The sequence below is a fragment of the Thunnus thynnus genome, chromosome 8 (genome assembly GCF_963924715.1).
Source record: "Thunnus thynnus chromosome 8, fThuThy2.1, whole genome shotgun sequence".
Classification (NCBI taxonomy): Eukaryota; Metazoa; Chordata; class Actinopteri; order Scombriformes; family Scombridae; genus Thunnus; species Thunnus thynnus.
In genome coordinates, this window is record NC_089524.1 from 19,540,825 (window position 1) to 19,560,440 (window position 19,616).

A 19,616-nucleotide genomic window follows, 5' to 3' on the forward strand; every position below is an offset into this window, starting at 1 on the left:
CCGCGGATTAGTACACATTCGGTCACTAATGAGGATTAACCCACGCTGAAAGAGTCCCCAACAAATGCTCTATTTACTCCTGTCTGAGTAATGTTTGGTAGAAGAGGAGTAAATAGAGCATTATTGGGGGGACTATTTTCAGCTGCGCATTAATACACATTTGGGGCGCTAGTGAATATTTACAGCTGCAGGATGGTGTATATGGGATCGACTACAAACAAACTACAAACAAACTACAATGTTCATGTTCATTATAATGAAGGAATATGTGCAAAGTTGTAGCTCATTGATTATTTACTTGTTTGTTAGTTTCTTCAACAGGCACAGTACAGATAAATATTGTTACACAGGGTGAAGCAACGCTGCAGATGTTAGCTGAAGCTAATTTGCAGCCCAGTGGGTGGTTTTGTGCTTTTGTTTTGTTAAAACAGCCAAACAAACATATTGCTGCAACAGATTTAGGATAAAAACAACAGAACAGATAACACAGACTGTGTGTATGTAGATGCATGACTGTTTATGCACTGACAAATAGGTGCAAGAACATGTATGTATGTATAGTAACGTGACAATTCAGTGTTGGTTTGGCTATTTGACAATTAGAAAAATACCTAAAATATATAATAATTATCCTTTAAAGCTCCTGGTTCACTGCTTGCTCTATAGTCGTGTTTCTCATATCTTACATGTGCAACTCCAACCTCCATACCAACTTTAATGTGTCCTTTCCCTCCTATTTCCCCCCTTTTCATTGTGAAATTCCCTGATCCTCATGAGAGTATATGATCACTTCCAGCCAGCACACAGCAGCACGACTCCCCCTCACTATCATGCCTTGCAATAGTAGGTTTTGAACCCTGTAATTAAGGCAAAGATGCGTGCTGCTGTCCTCCTGAGTGTCTTGCTGGCGCTGGGTATTTCACAACAAGTGTTTATACTCTCCTTCAGATCTGATGCGTGACCAGCATTCAGCTCGCTCGCCCTGAGGCGTGACCGTGCAAGGTGAACCGCACAAGTCAAAGCGTGGCCCCTCTTCAAATGGTAGTTGACCAGTCACATAAAAAGCTGGAGTGGTCCTACAGGCAATCTTGAATTGTTGCTGTTGTTTTGTTTTTTTCTTACAAGTCTTTCAAGAAAACCTGTAAAGTCAGTGCATATTTGGAATAACAGATTTACAGGCTAATGTTAAATATAATTGGTTACATAATCACGTCACTATACAGGCAATAGCATCTATTGTTTGTTTTTATTGCATTTTAACTTTATCAATTCATGAGTGTTTTTCTTGGTCTTTATTCGCTGTTAACGCACGTTTTATTTGCGCATGGTAAACTGCGCGGGGAGGAAGAGGTTAGACAGAGGTTAGAAGAGGTGTGTTGATCCTGTCGCATTAGGAGACACTGCTGTCTCCTCTCCTGCTCATATAGTGCGGGAAAAGGAAGACGCTTCCTTCACTATCCCACTGCATAGGATTCAGGAGGTCATTTTTCTTTTGTGACACGTCCTCTAGTTGACAGCTTGTTGCGTTCGTGTTGCGCATTGTTTCGGGGGAAAAGGTGGAAAATGACAAAGTTTTTTTTTTCCCGGTCGTGCTCTCACGCATGCAGTAGGATAATGCTCTTGTGGTAGGTGGTCAGCAGAGAAGAGAGGAGACAGGAGTGATGTGCTCTGAATTAGTCAGTGGACTGTTTCTGGTTTATTTAAAAATCCATGGATTAACCTGCTCTTCTTCTTTTCGCTCAAGGGACTGATGAGGATGGCTGAAGACGTGACCTGTTGCAGTTTTTCTCTAAGCTTTTAGTGATTGGATGGATAAAACGCTGCAAAATGCATCGTCGAAATCTATTTTTACAGCTTCATTTAAGATTACGGATTGTGACATGAAGCAAATATGAGTTACTTTTTGGATATATGTCCTTTTTACGCAGAGCGCACTTGAAACGGGGGGGGTTGCTGTTTACTGGACCTAAGACGCGACACACTGGACAAAAATCTGTAAATGTTTTGAACTGAATACTTTTAAAGTGAAAGCGGTGTTTTTGCGACTAAAACTGATGATGGACTAAAGGTGATCAGGATCTCGTCACTCTGCTGCTGTCACACCGAGCGCAGCACCGCGCCCTGCTTTCGAGGAGACTATAACCTCCTTCTACTCTCCTGTCTCACCCTGTCTTCCCTCCCGTGTGGTTTGCTTTTGACAGAATGGCCCGATTTGGAGACGACGTTCCGGGCTTTTTGAGCTCAGGAGATGGAGGGTCCGAGCGCAACAGGAACCGCGATGGCGCGGCCGTGTCCACAGGTGGCATCTCCCCAGCCTTCAAGCAGACCAAAGCGCAGCGTGCCCGCACCATGGCCTTGTACAACCCTATCCCGGTCAGGGAGAACTGCTTCACCGTCAACAGGTCCCTCTTCATCTTCGGCGAGGACAACGTGGTCAGGAAGTACGCCAAGAAAATCATTGAGTGGCCATATCCTTTTCTGCTTCATGGTGATAATGAAGCGAGCGAAGTGTGATATAAAATATACAAACACTCACACAAGACGTGCAAGGAGTCGTGTAGGAGTAGATTGCAAAGGTGGGTAAATGTTCCTGTTGGTCAACAAACAAACAGAGGAAAAAAAATATTTTTTCATAATCCTTTTATGCCCCCTAACTTGAGTAGAAATCCCACATGTTTCCACAAGTGCAATTTTTGAGAAACTAAAGTCCTTAAAGAGGCAAGTTACAAGTTACTTTTAGTGGTTTGGCCTAATTTTCTCTGTTATAGACTATATGAGAAAATTCAGCACCATGGACAGCACGAATACACACACACACACACACACACACACACACACACACACACACACACACACACACTGAGTTCTGAGTTCAGTCTGAAAATTGAAAATTGTTTTAGCGATAAATTACTTTTTCTGGTTCATTAACCGATTGATTAATTGAATAGAATCTAATACACTAGATTGCTGTGCAACAGGAAATTAGTAATTGAGACAGTAGAGTAGGATGTGATAACACAAACTCTGAATCAGACTTTTTTTAGTATACCGTCAGCACTATTTTATAAAACAAAAGCCCAAAAGTGGATGACATTATACATCAGTGTAAATTTGACTCAGATTATGATGATAGCTTAATCCAAACAAAAACTAGAAGGGGAGGAGGCATGCGTCAGTGGAAAGTGGATTACAGAAACACACAAGAGTTTCTCCGTTCATGGATGTAAATCTTTCTGTCAACAAAAGGCTCTGAAGACCTGCTATTGGAACCAAACCCACTGTCCCACCTGATGAGTTATGTACACTATATATCAAATTCAACCACCACAACAAGCTGACCTTCTCACTCATATAAACTCCCAAATAAAATATATCTTACTTACTACTGACATTAAATTAGAGAGTGGCATTATTGGAAGCTTATATAACATTATTATTAATTTCCACTTGTGCTGTTACACTAATGATTATTATGCTGCTTGCTCAAACCTAACGACTCCTTTTATTATTACGGCAAAGGGAGAGAGTGTATTATTTCCTCTGCCTGTTGCTGAGGAGGGCGACCACACGCAAATGTCCATTACTAGCGTGTTTGTGCTGCCACTGTGCAGCTCACCAGGTGTCCGGGCCAGGTGTGGCCTCTTCACTGCTATTGTTCTGCTCCATTCAGCAGCTTCCTGACTGACTGACTGGCCTACTGCTGATATTTAAAAAAACAACAAACCCCCCCCCCCCCCCCCCCCCCCCCCCCGCCAGCAAATAGAACGCTTCTATTGTTGATCGCCGTCTATTGTTGTTTCCTCTGGGCTTGCCCGTTCATTGAGGTGATTAAAAATAGAAACGGGATGAATTTCAGTCAACAGCTGTAGAAAAACGGTTGACGTGTGTATGTTGGTTATCGTATTACAGATATGTCAGCCCCCCCATTGGCTGCGTCATGCGACCAACAATGATACTACAACTGCACCTACAGGCATATGTTATACTCTAGCAGCGAGAATATGGCTTTAAAGCAAAATGTTGATCCTTCTGGTCACTACAGCACACACAACATTTTGCAGCCAGACTAGCAAGCAGACAGACTGGCTAACCTCCAGGTTAATGCTCTGTTGAGGAGGGAGTGTCCCATTACATCTAATGAGCTCTACTGTATCTGATTAACAGACATTAACAGGAATTATATGTAATGATGTCTGATTGCTGTGTCATATGCTATTACAACAAGTCATTACTCACCAAGTCATACTGTATTATATTATTTGCTAATATGGTTTTGAAGGGCGTGATGCTGAACTGAGTGGTGCTTGTGCTCTGGTCAATATCCTGTGTGGCTGCCTGTGATGAGAGGCTCAATCCGCTATATGTGAATCATATGCAGGGTGTAAAGATTTACACAGAAATACACAAGTAAGCACAAATAAGACCACATGATGTACATATAAAGACATATATAAGCATATAAACACATTGGCACACACAGATTTGTACTTCCATACTCGTGAGGAGTAGAAATGTCAGTAATATCACAGTGTACCCTGCATGCAAAGTTATACATAAATAAAAGTACAGAAGTATTATCAGCAAACTGTCCTTAAAGGAATAGTTTGGAAATGCACTTATTCACTTTTTTTTTGCAGAGTTAGATGAGAAGATCGATACTGCTCTCATATCTGTTAAATATGATGTTAGAGCCAGGGGACTGTTAGCTTAGCTTAGCACAAATACAGGAAGCAGGGGGAAATGGCTAGCCTGGATCTGTCTGAAGGTAATAAAATCCACCTACCAGCACCTCTAAAGCCGGCTAATTGACATGTTATATCTTGTTTGTTTAATCCGCACAATAACCAAAGTGTAAAAATGACAAGTTGTGGTGTTATCCTGGACTATTTCTTGATCGGGAGCAGTGACTTCCCGGAGTCATGTTGTCATCTTGAGGTTGCCAGAGATGTTTCAGCAATGCTTAAACTTAATCTAAACCTAATTCTATTCTGAAGCTTAAAAGTCTTAAACCATATACAGACCTTTGAAGAAGCAAGAGCCACCCAAAACATAGTCACTTCCTGCAAACATCCCTGCGCTCATGGTCTAAAACTCACATTGGTCCTCACAAAGATGGAAGTACATGAGCAGACACACATGCGCACACACAATCTCTGCAGGACATCTCGTAAAGGTCAGCCTTGTGTTTGGAGCACAACTTGCCGCTGTCACCCCACCGTAAGAGGCTCTTTTTTTCTCTGAGTGCTCAATTAACAGCGGATGATCAATTCAGGAATTATCCAGAGCCTTCTGCAGCTGAGCAGGTAACACTGGAGCCAGAGTGCTATGTGTTGGCTTATTGCGAGCATATTGCGATGGATTTTGATATTTGTTTGAATGCATGCTCTCTCTTGTGCCTGTGTGCAAGCTCACGGGAGTAAGGAGTGGTATAGTGTGTGCGTGTGTACATGTATGTGAGACTCTGACTGTCAGGTGACCTGCCTGAGGTCACATTCGATGGAGGCTGAAGGAAGCCTGGCGGGGAAGAGGCAGAGCTAATGAAGCATACGGCACGGGTTTAGTATAGTAGGCCTGGTGAGGAGTGGCAGCTGCTCTTCCTGTCTGATCCCCACTGGGATCCCCTGCAGCGGGAAGTGTCCCATTGAGAAGGTACACCTTTAAATAATTGATTGTTGGATTTAATAAAGTTTGTTTCATCATTGCACATGGAATTAACCGTGGGTGAGTACAATATGCCTGCTAGTAATCAAAATGTTAGTTTTTAGGTATGAGGTGGTTCGATTTGTAGTCAGATTAGGCTTTATGTCAGTGCTCTTTTTTAAGCTCTGTTTTGGACAAATAGAGCTCTCTCAGAGGCTTTGAAAAACACAGAAGTGAAGACTGGTGAGGGTGAGGTGGGCCTTCCATTTGGTTATTTAATTAAGGGAGCAATTTATGTTGTAAATGCTGTGCATATGCCTCTAGAGTAGGCTTAAACTTGAGAAAGCCCATTCATTCCTCTCTAACTAAATTGCATCCTTGCATGAAAAATGAAAATGGAAAAATTACCAAGGAAATGACCCTAGTGTCCCCAATGTACTTACGGTCTTACTCTCATTTATTTCCAATTACAAAAACAGTTTTTCCGCTTATTGCTTGCTTTTTTACTTCTTTAGTGAACATTTTAGAATGAATGTAGCTGAAGAATATGAGACCAGTGTACACTGCAATGCACAAGTTCATCTAACCAATCTGCAAAACATCAGGCATGAGGCATGCTCACCTTCCTGCTCTGGTTACCTCAAGGCCATTAGCTTTAGAGCTGTATATCTACCCACCTCTATATTTCCTGACCTAGAAGTGCAGATAAGAGTGGCTTTGACTCTGAGTTGACACAGTTTACTTCAAGGGCTGCTGTGTATAAACAGGGCTGACTGAACTATGGCCACATTTATCCTCACAATTGATCCTCAGAAGCAGGCCACTGACGCGTGGAGGTGATGAGGAATTGCAGACGGATTGGAGTATGTCATATATTTGATGCAGCAATCTGTTTAATCCATGAAGTTGTTAAATAACAGCACAATTTAACATTTTGATAACAGCACAGTCTAAATTTTTGATAGAGATTTAAGTTGTAATGTGTCAGTATTTCATTCCCTAATGTTAAATAGAGTTAATTTTACTCCAAATGGAGATTGTACCCCAGGCTTTGCTCTATGTTTGTATATATAAAGCTGCTCTCAGCTTCACAGGTTTCCAATAAGCCAGGCTCAGATGCCCGTGATTCATTTATGATTTTCACCTCTATGTAATAATAATCACAGGGGCGGCTTGGATCCAATCTGGGCTCGAGCGTATTCACAGATGCACAGGGCATCACACTCCGTCTCCATGTCTATTTTTACACGCATGTTTGAGGAATCAAGGCAGAGCGCCAGCGTCACTGTGACTCACAGGACTGCTCACGAGACGCCTCGCTGCTAAAGCTGGTAGACGATCCGTGATCCACGTCACACACCAGCTGACATCCAGAACAGCGCTGAGGAAGGGAAAAGAGTTTCACTTTTGGAGTTTGTAACTTATGGCGAACTGGGTGTGAGATTTCTAGACAATTGTGCAATTTTGGAGGAGCACTTCTTAAAATCTTCGAGATGGGAATGTCATCAGTGTTTTTGGAGGCTGTTCAACACACTTCTTTATTTTCATTACCAACTATATGAATGTATTCCTTTTTCCCTATTTAGAAATGATTACACTTACAATAAACTGTTGCCCATTTTCTCAGTGATACCCTTGACATTATGATAAAGTAATTTATTCGACTGATACTAATCTGTTATTGCTCTTCAAGATGTGTCATGTAGTGGTTAAAAGCCTGGTGTACAGCATCAAGCTGTAACCCCAATGTGTGTGCATGTTTGTGCGCACATGTAACCACAGAGATAGTTCAGCTGCCCAGTAACTGTCTCATAGCATTGACTTTTGGCTAGAGGAGAAACCCGTTGCCGTGGATACCTCTCTCCTCTTTCTTTCCATCTTCATTTTCTCCCCCCCCCCCACTTCGTACCTCTCTCTCTTTCCCTCTCTGTCTGTCCCTCCATCTCCTCTCTCCGCTCCTCCTGTTTGTTGTGTGTGTGTGTTTGAGGGAATGTAGGGTGTGGCGGCTGACTGCTGCTGAGAGCTCTCAGTGAGGCTAAAGTAACAATAGTTATTTTAGGGGAATGAATCAGACGCTCTTCAGCTCTTAAAAACACAAAAACAAACTTGAGAACAAACCCTCATGCTGAGACAGATATTATGTCATTAAAACACATTTAGAAATTTGTTTTCCTGCTCGTCTTCTCCCGGTTGCTGATGATAGCTACTATGGTTTTGTTTTTCCAAAAATCTCTCTGAGTAAGAGAGAGAGAGTGATTAACTTGCAAGCACTGAGTCAATCTGTGGCACAGCCCAGGTTTAAGTTAGAATCCCTGCGGGCTGGTGGGAGTAAGATTGTATTTGCTCTGTTTATTTAGCTTCTCATCGCTCACATGTCCCTGAGTAACCCTGCTGGGTGCAGCTAGCTGCCAGCGCAACATCGATCCGTCCTGTGTCAATCTTATTTGGTCTCATTGCCTCCTCCTCACCTACCTGTTTCTTTCTGACTCTCTATATAACCATCATCTTCTCCTCCACTGATCACCCTTCTTCCCCCGAATCACTTTCTCCTGCATGGTTCGTTCTTTCCTCTTATCTCTCTCTCTCTCTGCTACCTCCTTTCTTCCGCTCTCTCCCTGTCTCCTCTCTGCAGATTTAAGCTCCCTTCCTTCCTACCTCTTCTGTACAGAACCAGGAGAAAGGGGACTGCCCACGCAGAGCATTAGATAAAGAGCACATTGCTGGCTGTAGCTCAACCTCAGAGCGGCAGGAGTTGAACCGACAACCAGTGCAGGTCCCATAGCACAGGCTGTGAGGCTTGTAGTAAGAGTGACCCTGTTTATTGGATCACGTCTCAGGCCCACCCACTCATCTCTCCTTGATAAGCCTTCTGTTGCCTCATGTTTCTGTGTGTGTGTGTGTGCGCAGGCAGAGGTGTGTGTGTGTGTGTGTGTCCCTGTCTGTTGCAGCTGACCTCAGATAAGGTTCAGCCTGTGTCTGGTTGTGTCCGCAGCTCCAGGGCTTATAGAATGCCAGGTTAATTTTGTTTCATACAGAGCAATCAATGTTAATGTCTATTTATATGACATTGTAATTGCAGTGCAGACGTGATTTACTGTAATTAACTAAAACATTTTTTTAAATCCTGTATCTGAATGTTAATTAGTGCTCTCTTTCAGAGAGCATAGAATTTATGCTCTGTATCGATATATAATATGACTTTTAGTGCCATTTATTATACTTAACATATTTCCTGAATGACTGTTATGCTCTGATGAATAGACGGCAATGCATTTGTGTTTTACTGTGAGCTATAAACCTTTTTAGAGGTTTCCCTGTTTCTATTTGGTGTGAATCTATTTGCTCAATCCATAAGTCATGCATCTCTTAAATTGACATATATTAACAGACAGTTAACATTTGGTCAGTCAAAAGTTCCTTAACATCAACCTTCCACTCCGTTTGAGTACATGATCCTCGCCACTATCATCGCCAACTGTATCGTCTTGGCTCTGGAGCAGCACCTGCCCGGAGAGGACAAAACACCCATGTCTAAGAGGCTGGTGAGATACTCACACATGGAAACATATGCACACACTTCTCAATCTTCTGTCAAGCCGCTGAAAACATCTGAACTGTGTTTGATGGAACCTACAGATCTAACCAGTGTGATTATCTGACTGCTCTGTTGCTTTGCACTAACAGGAGAAGACAGAGCCCTACTTCATAGGGATGTTCTGTTTCGAGGCGGGGATAAAGATCATCGCCCTGGGCTTTGTATTTCATAAAGGCTCCTACCTCAGAAACGGCTGGAACGTCATGGACTTCATTGTAGTCCTCAGTGGGTGAGTTGAACTGTGTGTGTGTGTGTGTGTGTGTGTGTGTGTGTGTGTTGCTCAGTATTTGGATGCAGAGCCTTGAAAAAGGATTAGTTGTCAATTGAAAGGGATGGTTATTCTGTGAGATTCAGTACATTCAAAATACCCACTGCTTTCATGTTTTTGGAGGTTTGGATTCACAGCTCGCGGTTATCTCAAACACGTTTAGTTGCTCAAGTTTGACAAACAGTTTGAATCCATGTTGTTTCTTGGTTTTTGCTGAGTGTTAAAGCCTACACACTGGACATTTGTACCTTCATTTATTAATTTGCATTGCTAAATTATAAGTGAGCCAGGGCCTGTAAACAAAAGTCACACAAGGATGTTGTTTAATGGACAGAGTTTTGGTGACTTTTCACCTCGGCCTTCACCATCAGAGCACAGAGGTACAGCTCAGAAACCCAGAAAGACTTTTAGCCAAATGCAGATTGTAAAAGAAACTGTGGTAAAACTATGAAGAGAATATCTGTTATACTTGGTCATTTGATGTACTGTATATGTGCTTGATGAGCAGCTTTCAGTGAAATAAATGGTCAGCCATGTTAGGATACCTCGTCTGTCTAGACACCTCACCATTATGTTCTGCCTCTTTTTTATTCATTAAAGTCCCCCACTCAAAAATGTGTTTTGCATCTTGTTGCAGAGTTTGAGATTAAAAAGCTGTTTTCACATTCATCTGCTGAAGTGCTCATTTAAAATCTGATTCATGATTTGTGGCATTGCATCTAGTTTGGGGCCAATCGTGGTCAAGTATTCAATTTACACAAGTTTGATGTGAAAACTTGAAACTTCCAGTACACATATACTGAGAAATTGGTTTTTCAGTGAAGTAGGAGACATCTTGTGTGCAACAATTAAACTTTTAAAATTAAAAAAAAAATTGCATATTCATAGATTTTAAATTTTTAATGAGGGAGAAGGAGTAGATGGCGTATTAAGAATTTTAACGAGATATTTTTTTGTGGAAAAAACATATTAGACACAAATTATTATTCAAAGTCGAGTATTTTGTATAAATCTTAAAACATGTCTGGAGGGGATCTTTAATCAGAAAATCCAAGCTGCTGAATATTCTCAAACTAGTGCAACAAAACTCTTGCTATATGTGTCCAAATGACCACTACATTCCTCTTTCCATTGAATTTCTGAGGTTATTATAGAGTATAAGTGTTTCACTTTGAATTTGGACACTACTGTAGGTAACAGATAGAGATTGGTTTTGGGCAAAGTTACTACCTGAACATATTGTTGGATTAACCTGAAGACAGATGACTGAGCTGAAGTGACGTCACAAGCAGCTGTGGCCTGTTGTGCGTTTGTTACAGCTTGCAAACCATCACCTCACTCACAGTTCATCAGTTACATGGCAGTTAAGGGGGTTGGGGTTGTAAGTTAGTCTGTTCTGTGGGGGAAATGTGTCATATTAAAGGGCATTTTACAGCAGATACAGCAGGAGCTTCGCCGTCAGAGCGGAGAGAGGAAATGTTTATGGTTTCATAGGAGGAGCTTCATGAGACAGCAGATTAACCTCAACACCCCTCTCTCTCTCTCTCTCTCTCTCTCTCTCTCTCTCTCTCTCTCTCTCTCTCTCTCTCTCTCTCTCTCTCTCTCACACACACACACACACACACACACACACACAAATGAAATATTAATCAATTCACAGCGCAGAAGTACAAAGGGTGGCAGACAGGGTTCTTAGAGAATTCTACATGATTCTGGCTGTTCCATTATTGATGAGCCGAGCTCGGCTTGGTTCTTAACGATACTCCACTCACTGTTGGAGAGAGGAAGGATGCAAGGTCAGAGGAGAGAGGGATGTTATGAATGTTGGTAGAGAAATAATATGGTCAGAGTTCCCAGCATCTCTAGCTTGTTGATCATGTGACAATGCTTGAGGATACTCAACCCCTCAGTGAGTTACTATATGGCCAAAATTAGAGGCTTAATTAAAACACGGTGAGACAGACACTTGTTAATGGATTGTTCTAATCTCACCTGCCTGAATGGGGGCTGAGAGGAAGAGGCCAAAGACTGCCACAGTTCTCCCAAGGGTGACAGATGCTGTAATCAGACTTTACCTTTCAGTGCACGCTGTTTATAGATCAGGCAATACTTATTGATGTGTCGGTTTCTTCTGGTGCAGAGGTCATTGTGTGCTGAGGCTAAAGTGATCTGACTCAAACATAAATAATGCTGACTTAAAAGTATCTGCATACTCTCCAAAACGTGTTTCAAATGGCATATACAAACACAAACCTTGCTCAAAAATGTCTCTGTAATTTCCTGAATCATTATTTGGCAGCAAGATGAAGGTATTTTTCAAAAGAGTAAACAGCAAAGCATTTATTTTTCCTTCATGTCCTGTGGGTTGAACTTGAGCCACCAATAGTGACTTATAGGGATACATGCACGATCTGGATGAAATAGCCTCCCAGGTCTCATTTTATTAATATTCTGCATGATGAAGTGAGCTGTAGATATATCCCTCTCTAAATTATCATTCTGGCCACAGCAAAGATAAATTAATGAAAATGTTCTCGCTCTGTCTCGCTCTCGCTCTCCCTCTTTCTCTCAAACATCATTCATCCTAGCACACACACACACACACACACACATACTCACTCACCTGTAGTATAGGCTGTCACTCGAGGTTTGCAACCTTACTAGACAGTGAATGAAGATTATGAGATATGGTGATAATATTAGATGAGTCACCAGTGCTGTCAGTCAGTTAGTAATTAGGAGGCCTCTGCAGACTGGAGGGGTCACAGACTGTGTAAGTAATTCATGACAATACGCATGCAAAAATTGAAATATTTCATTTCTTCTTTTTCTTTTTTTTCTGTTGGGATTCTTCTATTATTCATTATTATTCATATTGGATTAGCAGAATTATGGATTAGAATTAGAATTTCATTACTCGTTAAACTAAGAAACACTGTGGTTGTGTGTAGCGTTACCAAGAGGAGCGTATGAGAATGAGAAAGGAACAATTGAACTAAAGTGGCAGCTACTGTACAAGAGGATGACAAAATTGCTTAATGGAGCAAGTTAAAATCACACATTTGCCTCAAAAGGCTTTACAATCTGTACATCATATGACTCCCTCTATCCTGAGACCTTGATTAGGATAAAAGGAAACAGAAAAACTCCCCTCAAAAAAAAACCTTTAAAGGGAAAAAAGGAGAAACCTCAGAAAGAGCAGCAGAGGAGGGATCCCTCTTCCAGAACAACACAGACATGCAACAGATATTGTATATACAGAGTAGACAGAAAGTAACAATGTTAAAATTACAATGTGGAAAACATGAAGCAAATAAAGTGCAAATATGTGTGAAGAATATGAATCAGACATCAAACAACTTCAGGTGCAGCCAAGCACTGGTACGATCTACTTGATTAGTATCTGCGTCTTATTCAGAGTCTGAGACCCACACAATTTGTAAGGCAGTTGATTAAAACTTGTGGTATAATTTCTTGAAATTACATAAGATGTTTTGAATTCTTTATGAAGCCCGGAAGATGAAGTGCTCAAAAGCCCATGTAAACTTTACACTGATGTGATAAAATTGGAAATAAACACTTTGAGAGTAATTTATGGTCTTACACAGTGGCGACGGGCACTAAAGGCTTCTGGTTACACACACAAGTGCAACTTGTTCCTTTAAGATTGGTGTGCAGCAAGAAACCAAGAAATTTTCAACTGCACTCAATTACCACTTTATTACATCCTAATTGATCCCAGTTAAATAGCCCTGCAGTAAATCCAATCTTTTGTGAAGCATATAATTTTGTTGACGTCGTGCCAGAGAGGTGTTGATTCAACTCACATGATTTTACTGAGCTAACTTTGATTGAAGGTTTATATTACACTCTGAGCCATGGAGGAGGTATTGTAGAAAATTTTGCCAGTGGAGGCAAAAAACATGACTGTGAGCTCAGACTACAAAGCACACAAACCTTTCCTCAGTGGATACCCCTGATTCACTCAACATTATGTGTAAACGTGTAATTATGGAAGCATTTGCTAACAGTGTCAACACTGGAGGCCATGATTACCTCAGCAAACCGCCTTGGAGTTTCAAGATGGCCTGTATTACAGAGAGAGAGAGAGAGTGAGTGGGAGGGAGGTACGAAAAAACAGATGGCACTTGCTGTTTCCTTAAAGGTTGTTATCGTTGTAGTTGAGAACTGTGTGATTCAAATTGGAATGGAAGGGCTGTGAGTTTTCTCAGGCTTCAGTCTGATCACACATGCTTCCCCAGCCGGCTACTCCTGCTAAAACGGCAAGCTGTGAGGGAGAGTCAGAGGAGAGGAGGTGATAATCAGGAAAACATGAGGAAAGAAAGTAAAAAATAGAGAGGAGAGAGGACAATGAGAGTGAAGAGAGAAGAGAAAGAGCTGGAGAAAATGAGGAGGTTGCCTCCATGCGTAATCGTACGTGCTAATTGGCACCTTGGCAGTCTCGTTCGCTGGCAAGCCCTCCATTAGACTGGCAACAGTTGGCAGAGGGCGACGCCCACCAAGGGTTTGTGTCACCACTATGTGCAAGACACTCAGGGGGGGATGGGAGGGATGGAGTTAGACTCAGAGGGAGCTAATGAGAAAGAAAGATGAGGAAGCTGGACGTTTTCTTCATGGCTTCGTGGAGAGGAGAGGAGAGGAGAGGAGAGAGCATATTTGAGGTGTCCTTTAGAAAAGTTTGTAATTGGAAAAGCTGAGAGAACCAGAGAGGACAAAAGGATGGTGTGAAGAACAGATGACATGGGAGGAATTTGATCTAACAAATACATAAGATACTGTATCTCCTGTCATGGCGTCAGCTAAAGTTAAAGACATTATTTTTTCAGGTTTATACATAGTTTAGAAATATATGAAATTGTATAAGATATATTAGTTACCTGCAAGATTTTAGATGCCTCAAAGCAGGTGAACATTTCAGATCTAGTTATCTTCTCCTTCGGTGCTCTTTTATTGCAAAATAGCCCTAAAGATGGAAATGTAATTGTTCATTTTAAATGTTAAACTTGCAGACCTTTAGAAAATATTTTCATTGCAAAATCCACTTTAAAAAAAGTGTTTTATTAGTTGGTATGCGGTATGGAGCAGAGAGGAAATGAGGGGGAGAGAGTTGGAGAGATGGGAGATGACATGCAGCAAAGGTCCCCAGCTGGACTCAAACTGAGGACATTGTGATTACAAGCAGTCAGCTAGATTACGGTTTGCCCAAGCAGCCTTCTGGTTAAGATGCATAACTGCAATGTCTGCGGTTCAATTCCCAAGGTGGACCTTTGATGCAAGTCGTTCTCCACCTCTCTCTCCCCTCATTTCCTGTCGTCTCTCTACTGTCACTATCTAATAAAGGAATAAAAGATGCCCTCCAAAAAAAATCGAATTAAATAAACCATTACACTTCGAGGACGCCTCGAATGCCAAATCTTTATTGAATAGCAAATCACATATTGATCCACTCAGTGAAACTGCAAAAGTTTGTTTAGTTCACAAATGATTTTGATCCTCTATCACTTTTCAAATAGTAATAAGCATTTATTTTCATCTCTTGGTATCAATCATGAGCACCAATCATGTTTTTTTCAAGTTGTGGATATTTTAATATGAATTTTGGTGACCGTCTTGTCATGTCTGGTTGTGTCAGACGTTTCAGCCCAACGTGTTAATTAACAGAGACAAACAGTGTTTCCTTTGCTGTGTGAAAAACATATTTGTTGATTGTTGCTTATTTGTACTCTTTTACCACTGCAAACTAAGAGGGAAAACCAACATGAGAGCTTCACATCGATCACACCACACTTAATATGAGCCAGCAAGATAAATACAAGAATATTCAGAGTCTCTTAGTCTATGTGTTTACATTTTAATTTAGATTTTCTCCATTTTATATCCATCTCTTCCCCTGTCTTGTCCATTATTTTTCCTCTTTCCCTTCCTTTTCTTTTCGTTTCCTCTAGCTAAGTTCTTCCAGGTTGAGCTTTGCGTGATATTATCTCAGAGAAGTTGTCAGGTTGTGAACATATTGTCACAGTGTCTGTTTCAGCCACAATGTACCTGACTTACTGAAAGCTGAAATCACAACATGTCAGCTGTGTGTATGTGTGTGTATGTGTGTGTATGTGTGCGTGCAGTCGTGTGTATGAACCAAATGTGCCACTACTGCATGTCTTTTAGCCAAGCAACACCTTCTGTCTGTTTGGCAGTCATACACCTGTTAAAACTGACTATTTCATACTGTCACACACACACACACACACACACATACACACACACACACACACACACACACACACACATACACACAGACCTGTCCTCTCCAATCTTATTTTCCATCTGTTGTCTGATCGATTGATGAGTTCAGACACAGCAGGAGTGGATATGTCCCCATGAGCTGTTACTGTGGTGACTGAGGACCCCACCCCAGGTCAGGCTGTCACTGCCTGCAGTCCTGCTGCTTTCCTGGTCAATGTCTCCACAATTAGACTATAAATCAGGATAGATTTGTCGCATTCATGACATTGCGTCCACAGATGTAGGAGTCTGATGGAGGAATGTGCTTATATATATACCTGCTCTTTATGTGTCTGTGTGTGTGCTAAAAAAAGGAACAGGCTGAGCGCTGGCAACACTTTTCTCTCACTTTTTAACAAGCCTTTTGTTTGGCAAGTCAAACTAAATGAGACATGAATCTGTGAGATCTGTAAGATTAAGAAAAAAGCGTGCGAGGGGCAGAATGTGTCATTAGTGACATTCAAACGACATCCTCCGTGTGAAAGTGGTGTTTTAGCTGTGATCCTGAATTAAGTCAGTGAATAATGATGATGGTGTTGAGGAAATAGATGGTATAACAAGCTCACTCTCTGTCCCTGTATGCCCTCTCTCTCTATCTCTCTGTCTCTCCATCCATCCATCTTGCCTTTTTAAAGAGACTTAGTGGGCCATGAAACAAAGTCTGTGTCGAGGGCCTTCATGCAGTCTGGTCTGGTATCTGATCAGAGAAAATGAGGTGCTACACTGAGATGAAAGTAGTTGTGATGTCAGCTGGGATTCAAGTCGAATTAAATTCAGTTCAGCTACCATTAAAAGTTCCCAAAATCCTGCAAGAGGGTCGAGCTAAATCCACAGGAACGTTTCTCAATTATGAGCTGCCAATGTCATCTTACAAATTGAATTTCAGGCAAACAGCCCTTTTGAGAGACCGTTTCTAATTATCTTTGATTAATAAAAAAGCGTCCAATTTCATTTACAGTACAGTAGTTTTCAGTCTGACATGTGTTCCTCTGGTAAAAGACTTGCTTGACAAAATACAAGAGGGAACACAGTATTCCCACAACTTAAATTGTTGTTGAATCTCCTCGCAAGGAGTTCAGAGTGAAATTGCATGTTTCAGAGTCAGACAGAGATGGAAGAGCAGCAGGTGTCGGCTCTGGGCTTGCAGCACTGTACGCACTGAGCTGAGAGAGGCTGACATACACATGCTGCACTGGATGAGATACAGCTCATTTTAAATGATGTATGTCAGTGTGATATCCAGAAATGTTATAACATAAAACAGTGGCAGGCAGAAAGCAGCCCATGAGCCAAATCTGGCCCTCCAGCAAAAACTAAAGTTTCCCTTCAGTTTACATAAAACCTTTAAGAGGATTGTTATAAAAGTGCTGTAGGTCATGTAAATACAAGGCTTGTACAGTATAATAATCCCAATAAATATGACTTTGTAACATCTAATGATAATCATAATAATTCACTCAGATGTAGAGAGACAAACTGAGACCATTGTGCTGAAACAAAGTGTAATAAACTTAACAGATAAATAACACAAGAAATAATAAAATCCACTTAAGTTAATCCTTACATACTGTTCAGGTCAAATATGATGCACTTTTACATTTGAGAGCATTTAGCCTGAAATTTTATGACTTTTCTTAAAGTAACTCAGAATATATAAAAATGGAAATATTTAAATTTTTTAAATTTTGTGCAGCTGGTACAATTTTTTTGTACATAGAGGGTCTTCTGGGTTAAATTTGTATTTATTGGGGAAAAAAAACACCATTCAAAAATGTTGTTGCATTGTTCACATCCAATAACACTAAAAGTGATATAATATAACAATACATAAAAATCATGACTGTTATATTCTGTTTTAGGTAACACAGGACCATATGTGTGATTGTTAAAGTTTTTTTCCATAAAAAATAGTTGTAAAACCTGAAGAATAACTCTCTCTGCTCTCTGAAAGCTTCATTAAAGATTAATCACCCATTTAGTGATGACGTATTTATGAATACAAAATGTATTTATGGTTCAGAAATTTATTATACAGACTAATTATGACGTGATACTGTGAAGGGTCAGAATATTAACAGTATGTAAGAGTTTAAATGAAACACATATCCTGTGAATTCAAACACAGTTTTAATAAATATATAATAATAAAACACTGAAAACATATAAACCTACATGTAAAACATTGGTCCCCCAATGAATAATGCTGATGTATAGGTTGAAACTTGTATTGCTGTTACAAAAAAATCCTCATTCCAAGATACCTCCTCAATCAAAACAATATTTTTCCTCTTTTTTTTTGTTTCACAATAACTTATTATTATCATGGATTAGAAACACTGGGAGAGATGTAGTGATTACATGGCAGTGAGTCTTTGTTTTAACCAGCATAAGATGTCTTCTCAGAGGTGTCAGAATCAACCGTCATTGTTGTTGGCAAGAGGAAAGTGACTGCTCTGTTACAGCCACAGTTTCCCTGCAAATGTAGTAGGAGTTATTTAATTACACACTCCATATGGGCATGTGTGGAGCAGAGCTAATTTGAAGAGAGTGTTTCTGGACTTTTGCGAAACGCCTGTCTCCTCTGTTTACCTGTTTACAGGCCAAAGATGTTTAGAAATATTGGAGCGAGTGCCTCTGACAAGCAACCAGATTAAATGGATGAGTATCCGTAGGGAAGGGATGTTAGGCGTACCAAAGAGAGAAATTCAAAAGACTGCAGGTTGTTTGAAATAGTTCCAGTGTGCAGGGCATCATGGTCCAGTGTGTTGAATTAACAGTGAAAAAAAATATCACTAGTGGATTTTCATCTAGACTAGTGATTTCTTAATGTAGTGAAACAATAAAATCTCACTTTGCCTCAGACTTACACTCTATATTGGGTTAAAGTGGCACTTTTCTACCACTGAGATGAATGCAGGAGCCATCAACTGGTGGTGAATTACACTGATTTACAGTGTTTCAACCTTGGAGTCTGGCTGGGGTGGAAATTACATCATCAAATGATGTTCCCATCAATCAGCTGCAAATTGGCATCAGCAGAATAATGTAGCCAGAAATCAGCCTCCAGTCTGATCAATGATTAGACCTTTTGTACAAGGTGTTGTAGATGATTTTTTGAAATGTGTAAAAAGCAAAAGAATTGTAAGTGACTGACAATAAAATGCAGCACAAGGTTTTCTGAGGACACTGTGTTTGTTAGTGTCACTGTGGAGGGAATACTGAAGCAGCTCCTTGAAGTGTATCACTGCCAACAAGCAGCATGTTGCATTTGGCTTTGATTATCTGCAAGACACGAAACAGAGCTCCAAGCCAAAATGCAGTCACCTTTATTTCAGTATCTTCAAAAGAATATGCTTTACATACGATAATAAACAACATTTTCTCTTGATGTTTTCCAGACAAGTTGGCAATCTCACAGAGAAAACCTGTGAAGGTGCTGTAGTCCTGCTTGGATTCAAAATCTTTCTCTAAAGAGCTTGTAAAAAAATGTTGAATTTGACAACATACACAGCCATTACAGTGAATGTCAGATTGTTGGAATCAGACGGCAAAGATGAACACATTTTTTGACCCTTTATCATTTTACTATCCTTTATTTTATGTTTAACTTGCTTGTTGATTTAATATGCCTTCAGTAACCTTCAGCAGTCTTCTTGTCTTGTCCACTTTAGAATTTATTAATAAAAACATATTGCATGGAGGCGCTTTGGTTATATTGTTACACAACATGGTGATTTTCATTTGGTTTTACATGCTGCATGTGAACCTTCGTAACCTATGAAGGAGTTGGTGTGCCACCAACTCATCTCTGCT

The 19,616-nt window shown here is 40.6% G+C and overlaps 1 protein-coding gene across 1 annotated transcript in view; it reads left to right on the forward strand.

The window, feature by feature from the left end:
* The window catches only part of LOC137187806 (voltage-dependent R-type calcium channel subunit alpha-1E), a 103,498-nt gene that overhangs the window by 30,885 nt on the left and 52,997 nt on the right, over positions 1 to 19,616 (forward strand). Inside the window, exons 3-5 of the mRNA XM_067596990.1 lie at positions 2,202 to 2,468; positions 9,077 to 9,182; positions 9,325 to 9,464. Of these exons, the coding sequence (XP_067453091.1) occupies positions 2,202 to 2,468; positions 9,077 to 9,182; positions 9,325 to 9,464 (513 nt within the window). The remainder of the gene's footprint in view (positions 1 to 2,201; positions 2,469 to 9,076; positions 9,183 to 9,324; positions 9,465 to 19,616) is intronic.